Source organism: Hoplias malabaricus, chromosome Y (genome assembly GCF_029633855.1).
Source record: "Hoplias malabaricus isolate fHopMal1 chromosome Y, fHopMal1.hap1, whole genome shotgun sequence".
Lineage (NCBI taxonomy): Eukaryota > Metazoa > Chordata > Actinopteri > Characiformes > Erythrinidae > Hoplias > Hoplias malabaricus.
This window is the reverse complement of record NC_089820.1, coordinates 80,038,008-80,060,918: the sequence shown is the minus strand read 5'-3', so window position 1 is coordinate 80,060,918 and position 22,911 is coordinate 80,038,008. Positions and strand designations below refer to the sequence as shown.

At 44.6% G+C, this 22,911-nt stretch overlaps 1 protein-coding gene across 1 annotated transcript in view; it reads right to left on the bottom strand.

Moving 5' to 3' along the window:
• The window catches only part of LOC136678554 (CUGBP Elav-like family member 5), a 113,800-nt gene that overhangs the window by 86,623 nt on the left and 4,266 nt on the right, over nt 1–22,911 (bottom strand). Inside the window, exon 2 of the mRNA XM_066656599.1 lies at nt 10,870–10,952. Within this exon, the coding sequence (XP_066512696.1) occupies nt 10,870–10,952 (83 nt within the window). The remainder of the gene's footprint in view (nt 1–10,869; nt 10,953–22,911) is intronic.

Here is a 22,911-nt window from a genome sequence, read left to right as displayed (position 1 = left end):
TTTCACTAAGAGCCTGAACCCATGCTCCCTACACGTCCCGTACAGAACTGCAGCCTGTTGTTTGAATATTAATCAGTTTGATTGTTTATTTACTGCTTTTTATTGTCTCTTACTCGTTCACATTTAGCGAGCTGACAGTTCTCCAACAGGGGGCGCCATTACAAATCTTTTGTCATTGGAATGAATTTGGGGGGGGTGGGGGGGGGTTGGTCAATGTAAAGTGTGAACTATACTTTGTACACATTGTACATATCTTGGGAACCATCTCGTAGAATTCCTAAATACATAGGAATTCTGTGCGCTTTAAAAAAAACGCTTATAAATTGAGTTAATGCTTGCATTTTTCATATTTAATTGTGGAGTTACCGGCACAACATGTAAAACTGGTTAAGGAAATGACACATTGGTCAGTGTTGATATCTAAAGTGTTGAATTTTGATGACTAATCCCCGAATCCCGGCTTCTTTTAACCCAAGAAACTCATATTCACGTCTGATTGTTCAGCACGTGTGTGTTGTACAATAGTTCAAGGCCCTACACAAGGACACGCAGCTGAGGTTTACAACAGAACCTAGAATGAAAAGCAAACACCGAGAGTAAGACGAGAGCGGAGGTAATAGAGGTGAGAAAACTACAGCGATGCATGATCAGAGCTTTCATAGAGTTGTAGCATCTCGTGAAGGGCGGCAGATTTTTGGCACGGCCACTTTCCTGCTCCAGTGCATTTCTGTTGCCTAGCTACAGCCAGCGGGCCGCCATGTTTCTTTCAGCTCTCAGCGCTGCTTGAGAAGGCCAGTCAACAGCTATGGGTTTTCAAGAGGAAATACACAGGACCTCTTCCATTAACCCCTAAAGAGTAAGCACAGGAATGGTAAAATATCATCCAGCAGTAAAGATAGCATGGAGCTTTATTCTACACTGACACAGGGGCAGCTATGGCCTTAAGGTTAGAGAAGAGGAAAAATGGGGGAGGAGGAAGCGAAGGGACTGTGCTGTATCCTCCCTCAATATCCATGGTTGTTCTTAAAGGAACACTAGGTACCATTTGCATTTGTTGTTGCTGGGGCTCCCCCTAGTGCAATTCATTTTTACAACACCACTGAAATAAATGTTTGGTCTCCTACCCGCCTTCAAATGTATACTATAACATAGTGCAGTTTCTGCAGTGCTGAGCCTAGAGTAGCAATGTCAGAAGCCCTATCCTCTCTACTACACGTCAGCACTAGGAGCATCACAATGATTTTGAAGCTGTAATTCTAAGGTGAATATACTACCTGTTGTTCCTTTAAAGCAAACCTCATCTCCGAAATGCTAAATCCAATGTTTGGATATTCTAAACAGTCCAGTCATCATGGAAGGCCCATACAAACTTAAAGGCTACGTTCTGAACTGTGGACAAACATAAAATATAGCAAACAGTGTAGTGAATGTCAGGAGAAAGAATCAAACAGGGTTAGAAATATGTGTCTGATGTCTGACCATGCTTATCTGGCAAGCAATCATCTTCAGGTGTAAGGAAAACGCTAGAAATAAAAGGGCTAAGTTAGCGCTGCCTGCGGCTAAAGCTAATAGTGGTTTGTTGTCCTGCGGCCTGTGTTATGTAAGCTCATTCTGTTTCACTGTGACACCGTGAACTCTTTGGGCAGAGAAATTTGACACGGTGGAGATAACGTAACGTATCACGCTGATATCTCCTGCCTTTTGTTAACGTGAACTGCAGACGTGGCTAAAGCAGGCAGCTAAGCTAAAGAAGCGGGGCTAATAGCAGCACATTCGTTTGTGGGGGTTTTTGTGTGTGTGTGTGTGTGTGTGTATAAGAGTGAGAGAGAGCGTGTGTGTATGTGTGTATGCGAGTGTGTGGCACTAAAGCTGGAATTGAGTTTTCTTTCATTACACTTAGCTGATAACAGGCTTGCCGTTGTTACTATAGCAACTATAGCTCCCTCAGGCTGTGCCCTGCTGAAGGATGGAGAGAGTAGTGAATAGATACCAAACACACACACCCCCCCCTCCACACACACACACACACACACACAGTCACGGCAACTGATAGATAACAGACACATACACACACACACAGCTATGAATAGAGATCTACACTATCTACAGCAGGGCTCTATTGAGTTTCACTCCGCAACAGCCAATCTCAGGCAGCAGCCCACAGGCCATATGCCGCCTTGTCTCCCCCCAGCTGCAGACCCTTACAGATGTTAATGCAAAAGCAGATCCATACATCTCCATCCACCACTCCAGAAGTGCACAGCACATCAATAACTTCTTGTGTTGACAAGTGTGGCCTACATCGGGGGAGAAAGAAACCATGGGATCTTCCATTTCCAGCAGGGCTAGGATACAGCTGGCCTTTGGAACACCCATGTTAGGTCTAGTAAGGCTCTTATATATTAAAGTTTATTATACACTACATGCCCCAAACTTTGTGGCCACCTCGTTTCATCCAACATTTTCTTTAAAACCAATGGTTTTCCATTAGTAGTTCAGCTTCTACTCCTACGTTTGAAAATTTCTGTGGGCATCTGATAGCATCTGCCACATTAGTGAGGTCGGGTACGGATGCTGGTTGATTAGTTTTGGCGCACAAAGCCCATTTCAAGACAAATCAAAGGTTGGTTGCCTCAGAGAATGGATTTCCAATGCTGAGAGGCTTTAAACCCCTCTTGGCATTGGGCTTGGGGGTGTTAAACTCATGTGCAGCTGCTGTGCAGCTGGGTTTGAACCCAACCCTGGCTCAGTACATTGGAAACAAATAAATTATCTCGGTCTGAACCGGCTCGGGAGGTCTCTCACTGCGTCACTGGCTCAGGGACGGTGGAGAAACGGCATCTGGAGGTTTCTCGATAATGGAGCGACTCTCCGAATACTGAAAAGCTTGGGAAGAGTTGAGGATGTTGCTCTATTCCTGCTCAGGGTGGGTAATGCTGACTTGTTTTTTGCTGTTACAGTTACATTTCTTAAGGAGGAACTGACTCTGAATACAGAACACAGCTAACTCTGCATGGAAGTAAACATAGACTGAAAGTGCTACTAAAGTATCACGTCCCTCTGGCTCTCTCTAGTGAACTGGTCATGGCAGGTAAACAAGTCATTTGATTGGCTTAATTCAGTGAAGCGATGGCTGGATACGCTGGATTATGCGCAAACGTTATTTATTAAATATGAATTAAATAATTAATCAAAAAGGATGTCATGAATCTGGATAGAATCTTCACTCGGTGCAGGTCCAGACCAACATTTGATGTTGCCTGCTCTATAAATAATACATTATGGACATATCCTTGATTTGTTGACTGTGTTTTGAACGTATTGAGCTACCATTGCTTGACGTCTTTGAGGCTAGAGACTCTTACGACGCTGAAGCAGAGGCCAAGACTTTGGGTGGATACTGAAGGATACCCATAACTTTCTACTCTTCTAATCCTTGTCCATTAGACAGCTCAGAAAACTGAGACAGTGGGGAATTTTCCTGTGTCCGAAGGTGTGTTGTATTGAACAATAAATAACTAAACACTGAACTGTGGGCATAGCTGGAGGGAGGGAAGCCAGACTTGTTTCTTGTTGGTTTCAGGAGAGAGAAAACACATGAAGCAAAAGGCCAAAGGTCAAGAAGGCACCAAATGTGCTGTCATTGTGAATCCATCTTTAGGGACTGTCCTTCGGCCTCCTGCCTGCTTCCACTCTCCACTCTTTCATTTCAGATGAAAAAATAATGAGTTTACAGCTCTGGTGTTGAGTCCGTTAATGTCTCATATGAAAGTGGAATGAGTGGGGGGCTTCTAGATTTGTTATTGTCTCTCTCTCTCCCCCCTCTCTCTCTCTCTCTTTCCCTCTCTCTCTCTCTCTCTCTCTCTTTCTCCCCCTCTGTCTCTCTCTCTCCCTCTCTTTCGCTTCCTTCACTCTTTTTCTTTTCTCCCTTTTTCCCACTCTCTCATTGACATTCTTACTGTGCTTTCAATTTTTTCCCTCTTCTCTCTGTCTCTACTACTTTTTTATTACACTTCCCTCCCTCCCTCTCTCTCTTTCTCTCTCCTTTTTTTCCTCTATGTTCAACTCTCACTTTTCTGGTTGACCCCACTACTCTGGTGCTCTGAGTTGAGAAAGATTTCAGGGATTTTGGAGAAACTCCTGTGGTTTCTGAAGGGCCACAGAGAGAGAGAGAGAGAGAGAGAGAGAGAGAGAGAGAGAGAGAGAGAGAGAGAGAGAGAGAGAGAGAGAGAGAGAGCCTGGAGCTGTCAACATGACCCTGTTCGTAGCTGTTTGCATTTGCATATTCCATCTTTTTCCACTTGCTCCCTCTCCGCCATCTACTCTCCAGCCCTCACTTTCTTACCCATCATTTCCCCGCTGGATTCTCTCTCTCTCTCTCTCTCTCTCTCTCTTTCTCTCTCTCTCTCCCTCTCTCTCTCTCTCTCTCTCTCTCTCTCTCTCTCTCTCTCTCCTGTTACAGGTTGTCACAGGCTGCACAATATCAAGTTGACACGATAATATACGCTCGTCATATTCAATAAAGAGAGTATAAATCAATGAGCAGCAAACTAACAAAAGCAGCCGTGAACTGGGAAGCTCCGCCTCCACTGTACTTCACTGTGACTTCTGTATGAACTCCTATGTTAATGTGGTAGAAAGAACAACTTATAAAACGTATATTTCCATTTCTACAACTGATTGGCTGAGCTGTGTTCAAAGCCGCTGATAAACACACAATCTGAATTACGTATTAATGCGTCACTGTTTCAAACTCAGTCAGGTTTATTAAATTATCTCAGCTACAGATGTATGAGTGGAGGGAGGGGCTGGGCTTGCACTAACGGCAACAGGTCAAACAATAGTGTCGCAAACAGAGCTATAGCAGGACAGAAATACAGTGCTACAATTGTTCTGATATGTTAATGCTACTCAGCTAGCTTAAGGCTAAAAACACAGCCCAGGATGAGCCCTTCCTGCAACTCCTCCTTCAGAATAAGAGTCCTTATCTATGGCAACAAAAATCTATGCTTTTCTATTCAACTTAAGAAATTTGAATATACATGAGCATGTTTGTTTAATAGACAATTAATATAGTTAAAAAAACTTGACCCTCATGTTGCCCAGCAACAGAACACTATGGAAACAGACTACATTGTGTGGTTGAGAAGTAGTTTATTGTGAATGTATTTTATTTAATATATAAATATATACACAATTATTAATTTAGGGAAATCGTGCATTTTATTATATTTTACGTTAGTTGCCGTTTTATAAAAGCAATAAGCCACTAGAGGCCTTATGTTACTGCAATTTTATCGGAGTCAATTGACATTTTAGGCACTCAACTTCATGTTTGTGTAAACACTTCCAGCCAAAACATTACACCCAACCCCAGTTTATCAACCCAAAGCAGGCCAGAGCCTCCCCCTTCAGCACCATATCAGTCTGCTGTAGGAGCGCCTCGGCCCCTCCACCCAAAATAGGCTAACGAGGCTAAAAATACAGCTCCCTTATGCTCTTTTTTTAGAGTGACCCACCCCAAATACACACACATGCACTGGAAAAGTAGCACATATCCTTTTTCGGGTACGGAAAGGCAACCACCATGTGGGCTAGTGGGCTTCATTCACACAAGCCCTGCACGTTTCACCATTTCAGTCTGAAAAATACAACCATGGCACTAATCACAGCTGGTTTAATCTCCAGAGCAAAGCAGTACCTGCACTGGAGCAGCTGCATGTGATCCTACTGAGCTGTGGAGCAGTAGAAACTAGGGGTGGGCGATATGGCCCTAAAACAATATCACAATATTTTAGGTCGTTGTCACGATAACAATATTCTTGGCGATATGATGAAACAATGAATAATCTTTAACTTAAAAAAAAATTATAAATATATGTATTATATTAAATATAAATTATATATTAAAAAAACACACGTTGGTAGGTGGATTGGTGACTCAAAAGTGTCCATAAGTGCGAGTGTGTGAGTGAATGTGTGAGTGTGTGTTGCCCTGTAAAGGACTGGCGCCCCCTCCAGGGTGTATTCCCGCCTTGCGCCCAATGATTCCAGGTAGGCTCTGGACCCCCCGCGACCCTGAACTGGATAAGGGTTACAGACAATGAATGAATGAATGAATTATATATTAAAAGTATTGCATTGTTTTATTTATTAAAAAGTTTTGTTTTATTACAAATGTAATTTCAATCATTCAGAGGCACTTTCCACCGTACTTCTTTGTGCCTAAAAGACTCATGTAAAGAACGTATGCCGTATTATGGCTAATTGCATGACGTCCATAGGTAAAAATGTTAAAATATTACGATATAACGATATTGACTTTTTAAAATAATTTTAAAAATTATGACGATATCATTGTGAACGATACGATACGATATCACACAGCCCTAGTAGAAAGTGTTGTGTCTTGCATGATGGAGCATGGGATGAGTTCCTGGCCTCACTAATGCGCTTGTGGCTGTATGCCATCAAACCCACACAGCAATGTTCCTGAATCTGGTCTAAAGTGTTTCTAGAACAACTGAAGCTATAGCTGTAACCACTGTAACCAGTGCGTCTCATTGCAAAGCTTGTCCAACATGACAACAGTTGCCATGACAAATGTATTAATGGGCGGAGCATAGGTCAAAACAAGTTGTAAAAAAGTGCCTCTAAGAGAAGCTTGAGGTAGAATGTAAAGCAACAGTGGTGTGAGCCACATTCATGCGATCGTCCGAGGGCACGTGTAGGTCAGTAAAGGTTGTGAGTGAGTGTAGTGTGTGTGTGTGTGTGTGCGCTCATACATTGGCAAGTGCATTTGCATGCCTATGAGTTTTGTGTGCCCTTGTGTGCGACCACAAGATTAATGGTCAAAACCCTTTACATAAATCTACCTAGTCCCTTTATAGAACCATTTATACTCAGCTTCCCTTCTCTCTCTCTCTCTCTCTCTCTCTCTCTCTCTCTCTCTCTCTCCCTCTCCCTCTCTCTCTCTCTCTCTCTCTCTCTCTCTCTCTCTCTCTCTCTCTCTCTCTCAGAGGCAGCTGGTGTGGTGGCAGGAATAGACCCTGGGGGAGTGTATGAACACACCCTGATGACGGCTGCTTGTGACAGCACACCATGTGAACATGTCCTCACACAACAGCCCAACACACGCTCACAACACTGCTGCAGACCCCTAAACCCATAACATATATCCCCCTCCTCAAATATATACAATCGCTGTCCAATCAAAAACATGTATCTCCACTTCTGTCAGTTTTTAGAACACGTCTTTTGAACAGAGTAGCTACCATTCACACTGTGTAAAAATTGCATGATGAATCACTTGGAAACGACTCTTTTTACATTGTCTAAATATAACAACGTCTATTGAAAGTTAAGGGTTAAACTTGCTATTTTGGAGATACATGTTTTTGAGTGGACAGCAACAATATTTATGTACTGTCTAAAGCTACATGATCATTTTTACATGATTAAAGAATGTGGCAAAAAGAACTGCCCCCTGTGCAGCCAATCAGCTAAGGCATGTTTGTGTGAACTTTGCTTTTTTTGCTTTGTTCAAAGCTAAAGCAGCTAATGTAGCTGACAAGTCACAGTAGCCTTTAGGACCACAGCTGCTAATTAGCATCTCTTACACCTCACCATTAAATCATCGCACAAGGCTACTATCATATTAAGAAATCTCACAGAAACACATCAGAAATGTGTTATATTTCCAAATGAAAGCATTGTTTCCCTCAAAAATGTCAAATTCAAAAAAAGTACAGCTGAAGCTAATAATCGCTAATTAGCTTAATTTGTTTAACAATGACTTAACCTCTTTTGAACTGAGCATTAGTTGACTTTCAGTTTGCATTCTTTGCTTATCAATGTTTTGTTCAAGAATGTACTGCTGCAAATGTGTCCAATGTAATCCAAACAAGTCTCTTTTTAGCTAAACGGCCCAAAGCCAACTGCACGCAGTCCTTTCATCTACAGAATGTGGAGGGATGCACCCTGTGAGCGGCTCCCCACAGACCCACCTTCTTAAACCACCGCCAACTCTACACCGTAAAACTTTATGCTGTGTTCCATTAACACTGTAAGTCACATATCGGAGCATTGAGTAAACATTCAGAAAACCCTATGCCCTAGGTTTTCATTGTTAGCATGTTCCCATTTAGCGTTGTTAGGGAGACCACTTAATATCAGAGCATATGCGATATTTTATGCATCTAAACACCATGGAAGCGCACCCACATATAGAATCTGGACAGCACTGTGTGTGTGACTGATTTAACGAGACACTAATAGATACCCATAAACTACGCTAATAAACCGTACGATACTGTTGATGTGCGGGTAGCCATTTGGATGTACTTCAAATGGGTTGAAGAGGCCCTCCTGACTTTCAGAGTAGGACATCCGACTTGTGGGGACATTCCAGTTGAAATATCGTACTTGGAACTCCGAACTAATGCTACCAAGTAGCTAAAAAGGTAAAGCTCATATCTACACATTAGCATCATGCAAATTGAGCTGCTAATCTCAAATATAAAGAAATACTGCCCAACAATTTCTTCAAACCCTTTGGATATTTCCTGCATTTCTTTATAAAAAATCTTTTTGTCTAAAATGATTCCCCTGCCTCACATCCTGCTGTAATTTCAATGGAGTCACAAAATCCCAACTGGAAACTTAGCATGAGCTCTGAAAATTAATTTAGTCTGTGTAAAGATAATCTTTGGGAGTCTGGCTCAGTATGGGACCTCAGATAATGGTAGTCACGCTGCCACTCATGGTGTTTGAGTTTTAGCATTTTCTCAGGGCTTCCATGGAGAACAGTGTGAAATTATTACATTATTATAAAGTTAAAGAATTGCAGAATGTAGGTCTGAATCTGCTGGAAGGTCTGTGAATGTTAGGAAGCTGTGGGCTGTGTGATACCGCTGATTGACATGGAGTGTGATGCAATTATATTAAAGCAATGAACAATTTCATTAAAAACATGGCCAGATATTTCTGTGGAGTGTGGCATGGGGGCGCTATAGGTAGTGTTTCTGCAAAACAGGTCCAGTTTCCTCGGGTTACAGGTTTAAAACCTTTTGTCACTGTCTGTGAGGAGTTTGGTGTGTTCTCTCTGTGTCTGTGCGGGTTTCCTCTGTGTGCTTCATTATACTGGTAGGTGGATTGGCTATTCATAAGTGTCCACCCGGAGGAAACCCACAGAGACACAGGGAGACTACAACAAACTCAGCACAGAGAGTGACCCAAAGTAAGATCAAACCCAAGGCCCCCAGACACTGGAGCTGTGTGGCACCAACAACACCTTGAATTTCCACTAGGATGAATAGTTAATATCCATCTATAGGACCATATCAAACTTCCCCACATCAGCTAGGCCTCCTTTGAGCCGGAAGCAAAGGGCAGGGGCGTATCACAACAAGTGTGAAAGACAGGCCCATATCTATCAACCCCCCTACCCCCCGAGCCACTACTTTAAATAAACCAAAAACAAACAGGCAAACAAATAAGTGACTAATGTGTTGGATGTCGTCTGAGATGGCTCCGGCCATTAGGGGGATGCTGGGAGGAGGCTGATTCGATTGGGCCGTCATTTCTCCAAGTTCTGCTCACTCTTAAGCTTAGGCCACAGTCTTAATGGAGGGACCAGGGCGGCCCGGGACACACAGAGGCTCAGACACATAGCTCAGTACAAATCACAGTGTCAGGCTTGACATGTACTGAACGAAACGAACAACTTTGTAGTTCACCTTTTACCCCAAAACTAATTATAGAAGGTAAATCTTGGCCGTGAAAAAGCAGCCGTCGTAACCACTGTTACACAGCGTGCTATCGGTATTTCCAACAACGTACACACAGTCAGTGTATAGGCTCAGAATGCTAACAGTGATGCTCATATTCATATATAGACTCATATGTAATTAATGGTCAGCACTAACGTCTGAAAACATTCAGGATGTGCCCCGAAATTGGTTTGGGCTGCTTTAGCATATCGGTATATCACAGGCTAAAAGACAACACATGATGGTTTTGCTGGTGACCCCTCTGCTGGGGTCACTTAATTAGACAATATTAGACAAGTATAGGCAATATTAGACAAAACAAACAATTGCAAATAAATAAAGACATTGTTAGTCAAAGGTAAAATGTCCAAACAATGTTTGCAGATTGTGTATATTAATGCTAATGCTAATGCTACTACTACTACTCTTACTACTATTATTCATTCATTCATTATCTGTAACCCTTAGTAGTCCAGAGCCTACCTGGAATCATTGGGCGCAAGGCGGTAATACACCCTGGAGGGGGCGCCAGTCCTTCACAGGGCTCTTACTACAATTAATATATTAATAATAATAATAACAACTCTTGCATATTTACTCAACAAAAGTTAACCTAAAAATTACACTGTATTCGTTATGAGTTCCATTAAGGAACAAAGCGCTGCAAAAGTACGTGATTTGTTCTGTTCTTGGGGACCATTTTTTTCTTATTTTAAATAATGTGTGAGCTTTGATTTCGACGATTTAAAGATGGTGAATGTGATGTTAGTGATTGTGAACATAGTGTATTATATATACACACACACACACTAAGCAAAATTGACTATAAAACGATGAAAGAGCGTGAGAATGTTTGAATTCTCAATGTTTTGCATTGCGCTGATATGATATTAGGATGAAATATGCATTCTTAAAGACACAATAACTTCATAGCTGCAGGTTTATATTGTGTATGCTTCTTAAGTGGGAATGGTTAGCCATGAGTAGCTTTAAATGCCAATATTTCCTGCGTGTGAGAAAGAAAGAAGCTGAAGAGAGACTGCTTCTTATTCCCTGACTGCCTGAGTGAGTCACCAGAGAGAGAGAGAGAAATACATACCCCTGGCAGAGTTTTCTGTTCGTGCAGTGCATTCTGGGCTTTGATGGCTGACTCACGGGCGCAGTAGGTGAGGAACGCACAGCCTGGAGAACAGAGAGAGGATTAAAGCATCACTGCATACGCCCCCACACTGCTGCCCACACACACACACACACACACTCTGTCACTCATACATACGCACAGTCCTCTCTATCACGCTCTATTTCCCTACAAGCTCCTATCTAGAGCTGCACAATATATTGTTTGTTCACTCTCATCTGCCACAAGTCAATTCACGTGAGTCTTGAGTCAAATCTGTGGTTGAGTCTTAAGTCTTTCAGCAAAAATGGACACGAATGGAGTGTATATATCATAACGGTACTACATCATTTGAACACAGCAGCTGTGTGGTAATTTCACGATGAAAGGACCAATAGAAATGCTGCATGTTGTTTTTAGCGTCGCAGTCATGCAGCTCCAGGGGACTGGAGGGTGTGGGTTCCATTCCCGCTCCGGGTGACTGTCTGTGAGGAGTGTGGTGTGTTCTCCCTGTGTCTGCGTGGGTTTCCTCTGGGTGACTGTCTGTCAGGAGTGTGGTGTGTTCTCCCTGTGTCTGCGTGGGTTTCCTCCGGGTGACTGTCTGTGAGGAGTGTGGTGTGTTCTCCCTGTGTCTGCGTGGGTTTCCTCTGGGTGACTGTCTGTCAGGAGTGTGGTGTGTTCTCCCTGTGTCTGCGTGGGTTTCCTCCGGGTGACTGTCTGTGAGGAGTGTGGTGTGTTCTCCCTGTGTCTGTGTGGGTTTCCTCCGGGTGACTGTCTGTCAGGAGTGTGGTGTGTTCTCCCTGTGTCTGTGTGGGTTTCCTCCGGGTGACTGTCTGTGAGGAGTGTGGTGTGTTCTCCCTATGTCTGCGTGGGTTTCCTCCGGGTGACTGTCTGTGAGGAGTGTGGTGTGTTCTCCCTGTGTCTGCGTGGGTTTCCTCCAGGTGACTGTCTGTGAGGAGTTGGTGTGTTCTCCCTGTGTCTGTGTGGGTTTCCTCCGGGTGACTGTCTGTGAGGAGTGTAGTGTGTTCTCCCTGTGTCTGCGTGGGTTTCCTCTGGATGACTGTCTGTGAGGAGTGTGGTGTGTTCTCTCTGTGTCTGCGTGGGTTTCCTCCGGGTGACTGTCTGTGAGGAGTGTTGTGCGTTCTCTCTGTGTCTGTGTGGGTTTCCTCCGGGTGCCCCGGTTTCCTCCCGCAGTCCAAAAACACACGTTGGTAGGTGGATTGGCGACTCAAGAGTGTCTGTAGGTGTGAGTGTGTGTTGCCCTGTGAAGGACTGGCGCCCCCTCCAGGGTGTATTCCCACCTTGCGCCCAATAATTCCAGGTAGACTCTGGACCCATCGTGACCCTGAACTGGATAAGGGTTACAGATAATGAATTGGAGCATTACACCCCTTTAGCCGAATCTTAACACTGAGCCTGTGACCTTTGTCTCGTTTTGTTCTGCGCTGTAATTAAATTCAATAATTATTTGGACATGAAATGGACAGGGGAAATGTCCCTGCGTGTGCTTTTCTATAGGGAATAAAAGCTTCTGAAGGACTAATGTTGAGAATAAACCTGTCAGTCCCCATTAACATTCACCCCTGGGTTCACTGTGTAGAATTAATCAGAGCCAACGAAGGATAAAGCCATGCACCGCTCTGCATCGGTTTATTTATTAAGACACATATTCACAAAGAAAATATTTCCGTCTTAATTAGACTAAAGCAAGGCCATGCTGAAAAGACTGTAGCAGAGGAAGAGGATTGAGAGAGAGAGAGAGAGAGTATGGAGGAAAGCAGGCAGTGAGTGAGGCGTAGTGTAATAGCAGGGAAACAGCTTTGATGTTTGACTTTAATGTCACCAGCTCAGATCAAAGTGTTTCACGACAGCACAGTGCCGGTGAGAAAAATCCCTAGCTACACACACACACACACACACACACATACCCTAAAGAATGACCGAAAATTGGAGAAATCCATGCGTGTCTACGCGTGGGAGCTCCGAGTCGCTGTGACGCAAAATAACGCCCCTCCACTTGAAAAAGAAAATTTAATTAGGCCGCACATTTCCATTCAATCCAACGGAGTACAGTCAGCACGCAAGGACTTCGTCACCTCAACATAAAATGCAATTTACTGATAGCAAAATTCTAAGGAAGTCCGGAAAGTCCATTCAGTAACACAAAGGACACGTAGAAACACACATCCAACTGACAGAATAAGCATGTAGGCCAATTTAAAGCTAACAAAATGGATTCTGGAAATCATGTTTGGAATAATTCAGCACTGGGAAATCGTTCAGTCGCTCAACTATAGGTCGTCGCATGTGGGAAGGAGGGAGATTTCATGACAGGAGTTGACTCTTCCAAAAAGCTAATCCAGAAGCTAACACTGGATCGAATAAAGAAATAAGAGGCATCTCATCCATAATTTCACAATTTTGCAAGTGTGTTGTTGAAATACTTTCCAGTTTACAGTTAAAACACCTGTGTTTTTCTTCCTTTCTTTGGAAGTATCTGCTTTGTCTGTCAAAATTGTTTGGGCTGCTTGAAATATAAGTAGTGATGAAAAAAAAAAAGATGAGTGAAATCATTCATTCATATTTTAAAAGGCTCATAAAAATGTTTACTCTCAACTAGTTATAATTTTGTGTTTTATTTTGGCTAATATTAGAGTGACCAGACGTCTTCTTTTACCCGGACATGTCCTCTTTTTTAGACTTATAAAAATGTAAGGGCGGAATTTCACAAACGTCCGGGGTTTTGTTTTTCTAGAGCTTACATAGAACTTCGAGAAGTTTCGTTCACAAACTAGTCCCGCCCTCCCCTACTCCGATTGGTTCGCTTGAGTGAGAAGGGGGCGTGGTGAAGTAGCCTAAAATCTTCTGACTGGACGGTCTGACTGTAGAGCTACCGTTATTGGTCGATAACCTTCTCTGTAAACATTTAATTGGTCAGTCTGCACGTCAGTAGTCCTTGTTTTTGTCAGGCAAAGCTCATGTACCCACCCTCAGCTCGAGCAGCTATGCCGAAACGTAAATGTAAGTTCTCGGATGAATTAAAAAAGAAATTCCCATGTTTTGTGTAGCAAATAAAGGTGTAAAGGACCTAAATCACACATAGGTTCAGCTAAGAATACAACGGAAGTGAGGGGCGAGACGTCCTCTTTTTCACCATCTCAGATCTGGTCACCCTACCTAAGAGTTTCCATTGTTGCTATAGAGATGATTAGCTTAGTAGCAGCTAGCCGTTTTATGCTACTGCTAGCACCTAGGTTAATGGACATTTCGCTTAAAATTGTACATTCTAGGCAGCTTACTACAGCTTTTTAGGGTTTACTTGGTTTATTTAAGGTGGAATCTTAAGGAGGAACCCTACATTTTGGCCAACGATTATTATAAATCAACTACCTGGAGCCATTTGCACATGTCAGTTGCAATCTGTTCAAGAGTAAATCAAAACCAAGAGTGAATTTATCCCCCTTAAAATGGGGATTACACTAAAAAATGCAAACCAAACGCTAATAAATATGTAAAAATGTATGTAAACCTATGTATGAAGGCTTCTATCTAACCAATGTCTTATTTATTTGGTTGATATGTAAAGGATATGATCAAAAACAGCGAAGAACCACATTCCAAACATTGTTTTTACTCTGGATAAAGCGATTCTACTGGAGCCACTGGGATGCACACAGACGTAACGCTCTCGGAAGGAGATCTAATCAGGTCCAGTTATTTACAAACCAGCAACACAATCGTGCTCAGCTGCGAACCCCCTGAAAGTTGTCATGATCCCTGTATGTCCCTCTGTGTCTTTATATGATGTTAAAGTTGTCCCAATCCTTCATTCTCAATGTCCTTGTCCTTCAGCAGCAGCCAACATGAGGTCTGCAAGGTCTCGAGGGTCTGAGCTGATAGATCAGTCTTTAAAGAGCTTTAACTAATTCCCTTGGGGGACAACAGCACCCCTTTGATCCCATGTCAGTGCCCCGACTAGGTCACACACTGACCACCAGGGAGATATGGGGCTGAATGGGAGCGTGTGAAAAAAGGCCTCAGGGGTGAACGGCTACATTGATCCGAGCCGTCAATCAGGCCTGCGCCTTCTGTATCCTGTCTGGTTCCTCTGGAGGGTTGATACGTATAGTAGGGGATACTGGGAAAGAAGAGAGGTTCCTGGGCCGCTGTGGAGAGGTCATGACTTCTGTGACCCCTATTCAACAACTTGCCCCCCGCCCCTACCCCATAGACCACACTGTCAATGATTTCCAATGGCCCCTGGTGCACATCCATCACGGCTGATGTTTTTATTGCCCTCTTTCACTGGAGCGGAGGGTGTGAATGTGGCTGCCTGAGTGATCAGGGTTACAGTAACTCTGTTAGAAGGGGAGCTGTGTTAAGGCAGTGGACTACAACCATGGTATCTACACTCACTGCCCATTTTATCAGCTGACCACTGACCACACAGGAGCACTCTGTAATCCAATGTGTGGATCAGAAACAGCAGTGCTGCTAGAGTTTTTAAAGCCCCCAGTGTCATTGCTAATCTGAGACTAGTCCACCAACCAACAATACCCAGCCAGCCAATATCCGACTATTGATGTGACCAGTTAAATGTTTACAGAGAAGGTTATCGACCAATAACGGTAGCTCTACAGTCAGACCGTCCAATCAGAAGATGTTAGGCTACTTCACCACGCCCCCTTCTCACTCAAGCGAACCAATCGGAGTAGGGGAGGGCGGGACTAGTTTGTGAACGAAACTTCTCGAAGTTCTATATAAGCTCTAGAAAAACAAAATGTCCACCCGGACATTTTTTTAAGTCTAAAAAAGAGGACATGTTCGGGTAAAAGAGGACGACTGGTCACCCTACCCAACCCTATGGCACATCCAGCCCCAAACCCGTTGTTAATCCCAAAATACACGAAAAGGGGGAGCCGCTATGCATGCTGGGAGTTCTGTCTAGAGTCCATCATCCACAAGACTATTACAGTGTCCAGCTCAATCCACCTAACTCTTCATACACGGCTGGTTAATTAGCAGAGGGTGGGGGATGTCAGTGGTCATTTCAAAGCGTGTCTTGTGTCTAAGGCTGGACTTGTAGAACTCACAGAGGAGGAGGAGGAGGAGTGTGAGTTTTGCAGTGCTGCTCTGTATGTATGTGCAGTAGGCTGTGGAGAGCTGGAAGCTGAGCGAGGCTGAGGGCGGTGGTCCTGGTGAGCGAGCGAGCTTTAGCAACCGAGCTAATGACTGCAAGGCCTTGAGCTCGAACAGTGGGGCTGCAGGAGTCTATAGCAGTGTGTCAGTCAGGGATCAAAGGCAAATTGGCACAGACTCTGCTGAGAGTGGCCAGGGAACACCAACCCCCCCACACACACACCCTCCCCCACCCCTCTCTCTCCCAGCTATCTCCATTTACTAAGAGTTTTCTTTTCTGTTCCATGGCTACTACACATTCGCATGATAAAGGGGGATGTGCCTCAGCAGTTTGGAGCAAAACCATGCTATGTGTGTGTGTGTGTGTGAGAGAGAGATTCTTGCTGAGTACTGCCCTGTGCCCTGTGCCTCGTCAGTGTCTCGTCCTCTCCACAGCTCAGCACTAATGCCCCTTTCTCTCCCTCATCCTTTCTGATTAGCTTCACTATCTCCTTTCCCCGGCTTCTCTTGGAGATGCCTATCTGTGAGTATTTGGGTGTGTTCTCCCCTTGTCTGTGGGTGTCCTCCAGGGGCTCTGGTTTCCTTCCACAGTCCAATCACAAATGCTGGTAGGTGAATCGACTTGTGTAAAACTGTCCAGAGGTGTGAGTGTTTGATGCGCTGTGATGGACTGGTGTCCAGGTTGTGCTCCTGCACTGTATCATGTCATAGTATCATGTCTGGATGGAGCCTCTGAACCAATCTGGCATAATGCTGGAATCAATCATGGTCATCTTCCGCTCATGTGCAGCTGCTTCATGATGTATGTCACACATTGGGATTGGTAAAATACCCTTAAATGATTAGGAACATAGGTTAAATAGGCTATATTCCTAATAGGGGCGGGCGATATGGCCCTAAAACCATATCACGATATATCAGGGTATTTAGGCGATAACATTATTCTTGGCGATAAGACACTATTAAACATATTTAATATATATTAGGGGCGGCACTGTGGCGCAGCAGGTTAGTGTCACACAGCTCCAGGGGCCTGGAGGTTGTGGGTTCGATTCCCGCTCCAGGTGACTGTCTGTGAGGAGTGTGGTGTGTTCTCTCTGTGTCTGTATGGGTTTCCAAAAACACACGTTGGTAGGTGAGGCGACTCAAAAAAAAGTGTCCGTGAATGTTTGTGTGTGTGTCTGTGTTGCCCTGTGAAGGACTGGCGCCCCCTCCAGGGTGTATTCCCACCTTGCGCCCAATGATTCCAGGTAGGCTCTGGACCCACCGCGACACTGAACTGGATAAGGGTTACAGATAATGAATGAATGATAATATATATTAATGAAATACCTAGTTTTATTTATTAAAAGTCTTATCTTAACTTAACGAGCGTCTGATTTCGTATTAAAAATTATGTAGCGCATAAATCTACCACAACCAAAGTGAAGAGATTTTACTGTGTGCATTTAAACAGTAAACGTAAACAATTATACAAAAAGTAACGTTAAAACACAGTAAATAACAAAAGAATCACAGACTAGTCATTGTTTTTCTGCTTGGGTTAGAGCTCATTGGCTGTTGAACTTGGCATTAACCGCATTTTTGAATTTCCTCGTCCTCCACCGGGTGCTTCTGCTTGAGGTGGTGAAACAGATCAGTTGTGTTTCCCCCTTCTGTTGTTATAGGCTTCTTTCATGTGTTGCTTAAAACCATGGTTCATTGTACATCTGATATTTTGTAGCTAAACCACCTCCACTCGATTGAAGTTATGATAGGAGTTATTATGGATAACCGCAGGATATCATTACGTAAACAAGTCTGAATATCACTATTATCATTCATTCATTCATTCATTATCTGTAACCCTTATCCAGTTCAGGGTCGCGGTGGGTCCAGAACCTACCTGGAATCATTGAGCAGAAGGCAGGAATACACCCTGGAGGTGGCGCCAGTCCTTCACAGGGCAACACACACACACACACATTCACTCACACACTCACACCTACGGACACTTTTGAGTCGCCAATCCACCTACCAACGTGTGTTTTTGGACTGTGGGAGGAAACCCATGCAGACACAGGGAGAACACACCACACTCCTCACAGACAGTCACCCAGAGCAGGAATCGAACCCACAACCTCCAGGCCCCTGGAGCTGTGTGACTGCGACACTAACCTGCTGCGCCACCGTGCCGCCCATCACTATTATCACGATACGGATTTTTAAAATAGTTGTAAATATCATGATGATATTATCGTGAATGATGCTATCAACACAGCCCTAGCTCCTAATCGTTTTTTGCCATAGCACCCACCCAGTGAACATCACCTCCAAACATTTTGGGGTCCTACTTCATAAGTTCACATGCACCCTCGCCCCCACCCCCACTCCCCAAGACAGGTACATGTGCCCCCTTCCCTACAGGTTGAAAACCCCTGGTCCACAGCCATGTCACATTTCACGTATCAAGCGAAAGCGGTTCAACCGTTAAGTAAAGTTACGGTGGAACGACGGTGGCCCGGAGAGGGGCTTCTTTTCTAAAGCCCCTCTCTCGCTCGCTCATTGTTCCGACAACAATACTCACCCAGCTCCTGTATAATTGCCTTGTAATGAGTGGCATTATATATGCACTATTCTTGCGGAACCTGTAAACCTTAATTAAGTCAGTCGCATTCAAATCTGCCCAACCTTGGCCCTCCAAGCAAAGCTGTGTGTCAAGAGTGCGCAGACCACCTCATGTAGAACTAATCACTCCCTCTCTCTCTCTCTCTCTCTCTCTCTCTCTCTCTCTCTCTCTCTCACACACACACACACACACACACACACTCACACAGGGAATGCCATTTAGAGAAAGCACAAGAGGTTAGCATGCTTATGCATTCAAAGTGCACACCTGGGCCTTCTTTCTATTCTTACAGTGCACTATAGCTGTGGCTGCTGATCGCTGTGGGAAAAGTAGGTGTAGAGGTAAACACACTGTGACAGCAGTCATCTGTATTGTTCCGTCACACAAAGATTTATGGAAGGCTCAGCTGGAATAAGGAGGTAAAACCAGAACTAGAGCAGAAACAACAGCATTTACATGATGTTATTACACAGCGTTGAATGTATAGCTGTGTGTTTTCTTCAGTAAACAACATCTAAACAACTTTATCTTCCGTTTGACCCCCTTTTGGCGCTCGCAAGTGGATTCGGTGAACAATAAAAGCCCAAACAAACCTAGTTCACTGTAGGACACACACTATTTACTCTTCCCACATCTTCTGGGCTTTTAATGAAATGACTGTTAAAAGCTTTGATGAGAATACCACAAGGGTCAAACATCACAGCAACTGTCTATACAGCCCTGTTCAGAACGGCCAGCGCTGGGATTGGAGAGACTCGGACTAGGAGGCTACATTTGACATCAGACATGTAGCTAAATTAGAACGGCTCGGTTTATCCTTTGGCGTATGGTTAAAAAAACGGCTGGTCTTGTTTCACAGTGTGTGGGTTGGAGTGCTCCAGATCCCTACATGAATGTGCATACGGAACCTTGCTGATTTATTACTGATCCACTGCTGACACAGGTGTTCAACTGCATACACCATCCATCCATCCATTATCTGTAACCGCTTATCCAATTTAGGGTCGCGGGGGGTCCAGAGCCTACCTGGAATCATCGGGCGCAAGGCGGGAATACACCCTGGAGGGGACGCCAGTCCTTCACAGGGCAACACAGACACACACACATACTTTCGAGTCGCCAATCCACCTGCAACATGTGTTTTTGGACTGTGGGAGGAAACCCACGCGGACACGGGGAGAACACACCAACTCCTCACAAACAGTCACCCGGAGCTGGAATCGAACCCACAACCTCCAGGCCCCTGGAGCTGTGTGACTGCGACACTACCTGCTGGGCCACCGTGCCGCCCCTGCATACACCCAGTTTGTATAATCACCATAGAAACGTAGGGCTGGACGATATGGCCAAAATTTATATCACAATATATTTCTTTATTTTGCTCTATACGATATAGTTCCGATGTGGATATGAACAGTATAAGATCCACTGAAAATCTTCAAAGAACAAGAAAGAAACATGACATCACCATCAAACACCAACCTTTTGGCTTTGTCAATATTAATATTTTAAAACTAAATTTTAAATTGAGTGCGCTCAGCTGATGACAGTGACCTGTAATGACTACTGAAATATTTAAAATCATATCTTTGTTATTGAAACATTTGATATTGTGATATATATTGATATTGAATTATTGTCCAGCCCTATAGAATAGTGGACCTGGAGGTTGTGGATTCAAGTCCTGCTCCGGGTGACTGTCTGTGAGGAGTGTGGTGTATTCTCCCTGTGTCTGCGTGGGTTTCCTCCGGGTGACTGTCTGTGAGGAGTGTGGTGTGTTCTCCCTGTGTCTGCGTGGGTTTCCTCCGGGTGACTGTCTGTGAGGAGTGTGGTGTGTTCTCCCTGTGTCTGTGTGGGTTTCCTCCGGGTGACTGTCTGTGAGGAGTGTGGTGTGTTCTCCCTGTGTCTGCGTGGGTTTCCTCCGGGTGACTGTCTGTGAGGAGTGTGGTGTGTTCTCCCTGTGTCTGTGTGGGTTTCCTCCGGGTGACTGTCTGTGAGGAGTGTGGTGTGTTCTCCCCGTGTCCGCGTGGGTTTCCTCCGGGTGCTCCGGTTTCCTCCCATGGTCCAAAAACACATGCTGGTAGGTGGATTGGCGACTCAAAAGTGTCCATAGGTGTGAATGAATGTGTGAGTGTGAATGTTGCTCTGTGAAGGACTGGCGCCCCCTCCAGGGTGTGTTCCTGCTTTGTCCGGGTAGGCTCTTGACCCACCGACAACCAAGAACAAGAAAAGTGCTTACAGATAATGAATGAATGAATATCATTAAAACCAGAGCACAAAAGTTTAAGCCAATCAGCGTCCAGGAAAGTGTCCCATCCACAAGCATAACACACACTAATATTTCACAATCGTACATGTTTTTCACACTGTCTCTAATCCGTGTTTATGTTGAATATGGGCCTTGTTTAAATGGACATGTATAATACGGGCGGGATGGCAAACCTAAGGCCAGTTTTTTTGGTGATTATTTAATGTGATTTGTGCAGTTGAACATTTCAGGTGTTTTGAATTGCTTTCCTCTACACACTGGTATCTGTCCTGTATGAGACTCTAATCAATACTGCAGTGTGGGGACAGAGGAGATAGTTATCTCCAGTCCTTATCATTTTCTATTAAAATCCCCCAATCCCCCATCTCACCCACCTGCAGTCGGAACAAGGGGGAACAGGGGAAACAAGGGGAACAGGGGAAACAAGGGGAACAGGGGAAACAAGGGGAACAGGGGAAACAAGGGGAACAGGGAGGACAAGGGGAACAGGGGAACAGGGGGAACGGGGGGAACGGGGGAACAAGGGGAATGGGGGAACGGGGGGAACGGGGGAACAGGGGGAACAAGGGGAACGAGGGAACGGGGGAATGAGGGAACAGGGGGAACAAGGGGAACGGGGGAACAAGGGGAACAAGGGGAACGGGGGAACAGGGGGAACAAGGGGAACGGGGGAACGGGGGGAATGAGGGAACAGGGGGAACAAGGGGAACGGGGGAACAGGGGGAACAGGGGAACAAGGGGGAACAAGGGGAACGGGGGAACAGGGGGGACGGGGGAACAGGGGAACAGAGGGAACAGGGGAACAAGGGGGAAAGGGGGAACAATGGGAACAGGGGAACAAGAGGGAACAGGGGGAACAAGGGGAACGGGGGAACAGGGGAACAAGGGGGAACAATGGGAACGGGGGAACAGGGGGGACGGGGGAACAGGGGAACAAGGGGAACAGGGGAACAAGGGGGAAAGGGGGAACAAGGGGGAAAAGGGGGAACAATGGGAACAGGGGAACAAGGGGGAAAAGGGGGAACAATGGGAACAGGGGGAACGGGGGAACAAGGGGAATCTTTATCGTTTTTCCCCCAGTAAAGTGCACCAAGGCAGGGACTGCTAAACTATTATATTAATATTCACATTGTAATAACTATATTAGAGTTAAAAACAAACCCCCCAAAATATATCCACAGGGGCTGTCATTCTAAATGATTCTATTAGTAGCTGTTATTAACTCTTATCAGCAGAAGCATGCTGTGATTTCATATTAATAATTACTCCCTCATATCTTATTGAAACTGGGACGTGAAAGTGGTGAAAGTGTAGATTCCAACCTTCAGAGGACATCATTTTGGCTGATTTTACATGTAAATATTGGGCAACCCGATAACATGCCTAAAGAGTTCACTGTTGGTGCTTTTCCACTGCATGGTACCTACTTGATTCTAAAGCTCTCTGTTCCTCTTAGAAACAGTGTTTTTAGAAATCACAGGATACATTTACAGGGGGGACATTTTAATGGAAGACCAACCAGGGACCAGGGACCGAAAGAAAGTAGAGTCAGGTAGAATCTAGTAGCGTAGACAACATGTCATTTGTACATTATGCCTCATCAGAATCTGTATTTTACATTTACCAAGCTAACTCCCATCCACTGGGGGCGCTGTTTCACTAAAGGCACTCAAACTTGCTGTTTTACCCAAATGAGTGGGTTAGGCTTAAATTCCAGTGTAGTTTTAAGGCTGGATTTTCATCCTGGGTTGCCAGATAGTTACATATCATTCGTACAGACACGACGGAAGAGGAGAAATACAAACACAGAATCAGTTTATACATGTTCCTCTCTTCCTTATCAGTGGATGAGGAGAGTGTGTTGAACTCATCCACATCTGGAGTCTGTTTCAACATCTGATTTAACCGACTCAACTGGGACCTGGAGCCCAGTCTGCTGTATGTGAAGCAGTGGTCTCTCCCTCTACACTACATTAACTGCTAAACGGGCAGCTGCTTTCCTGAATGA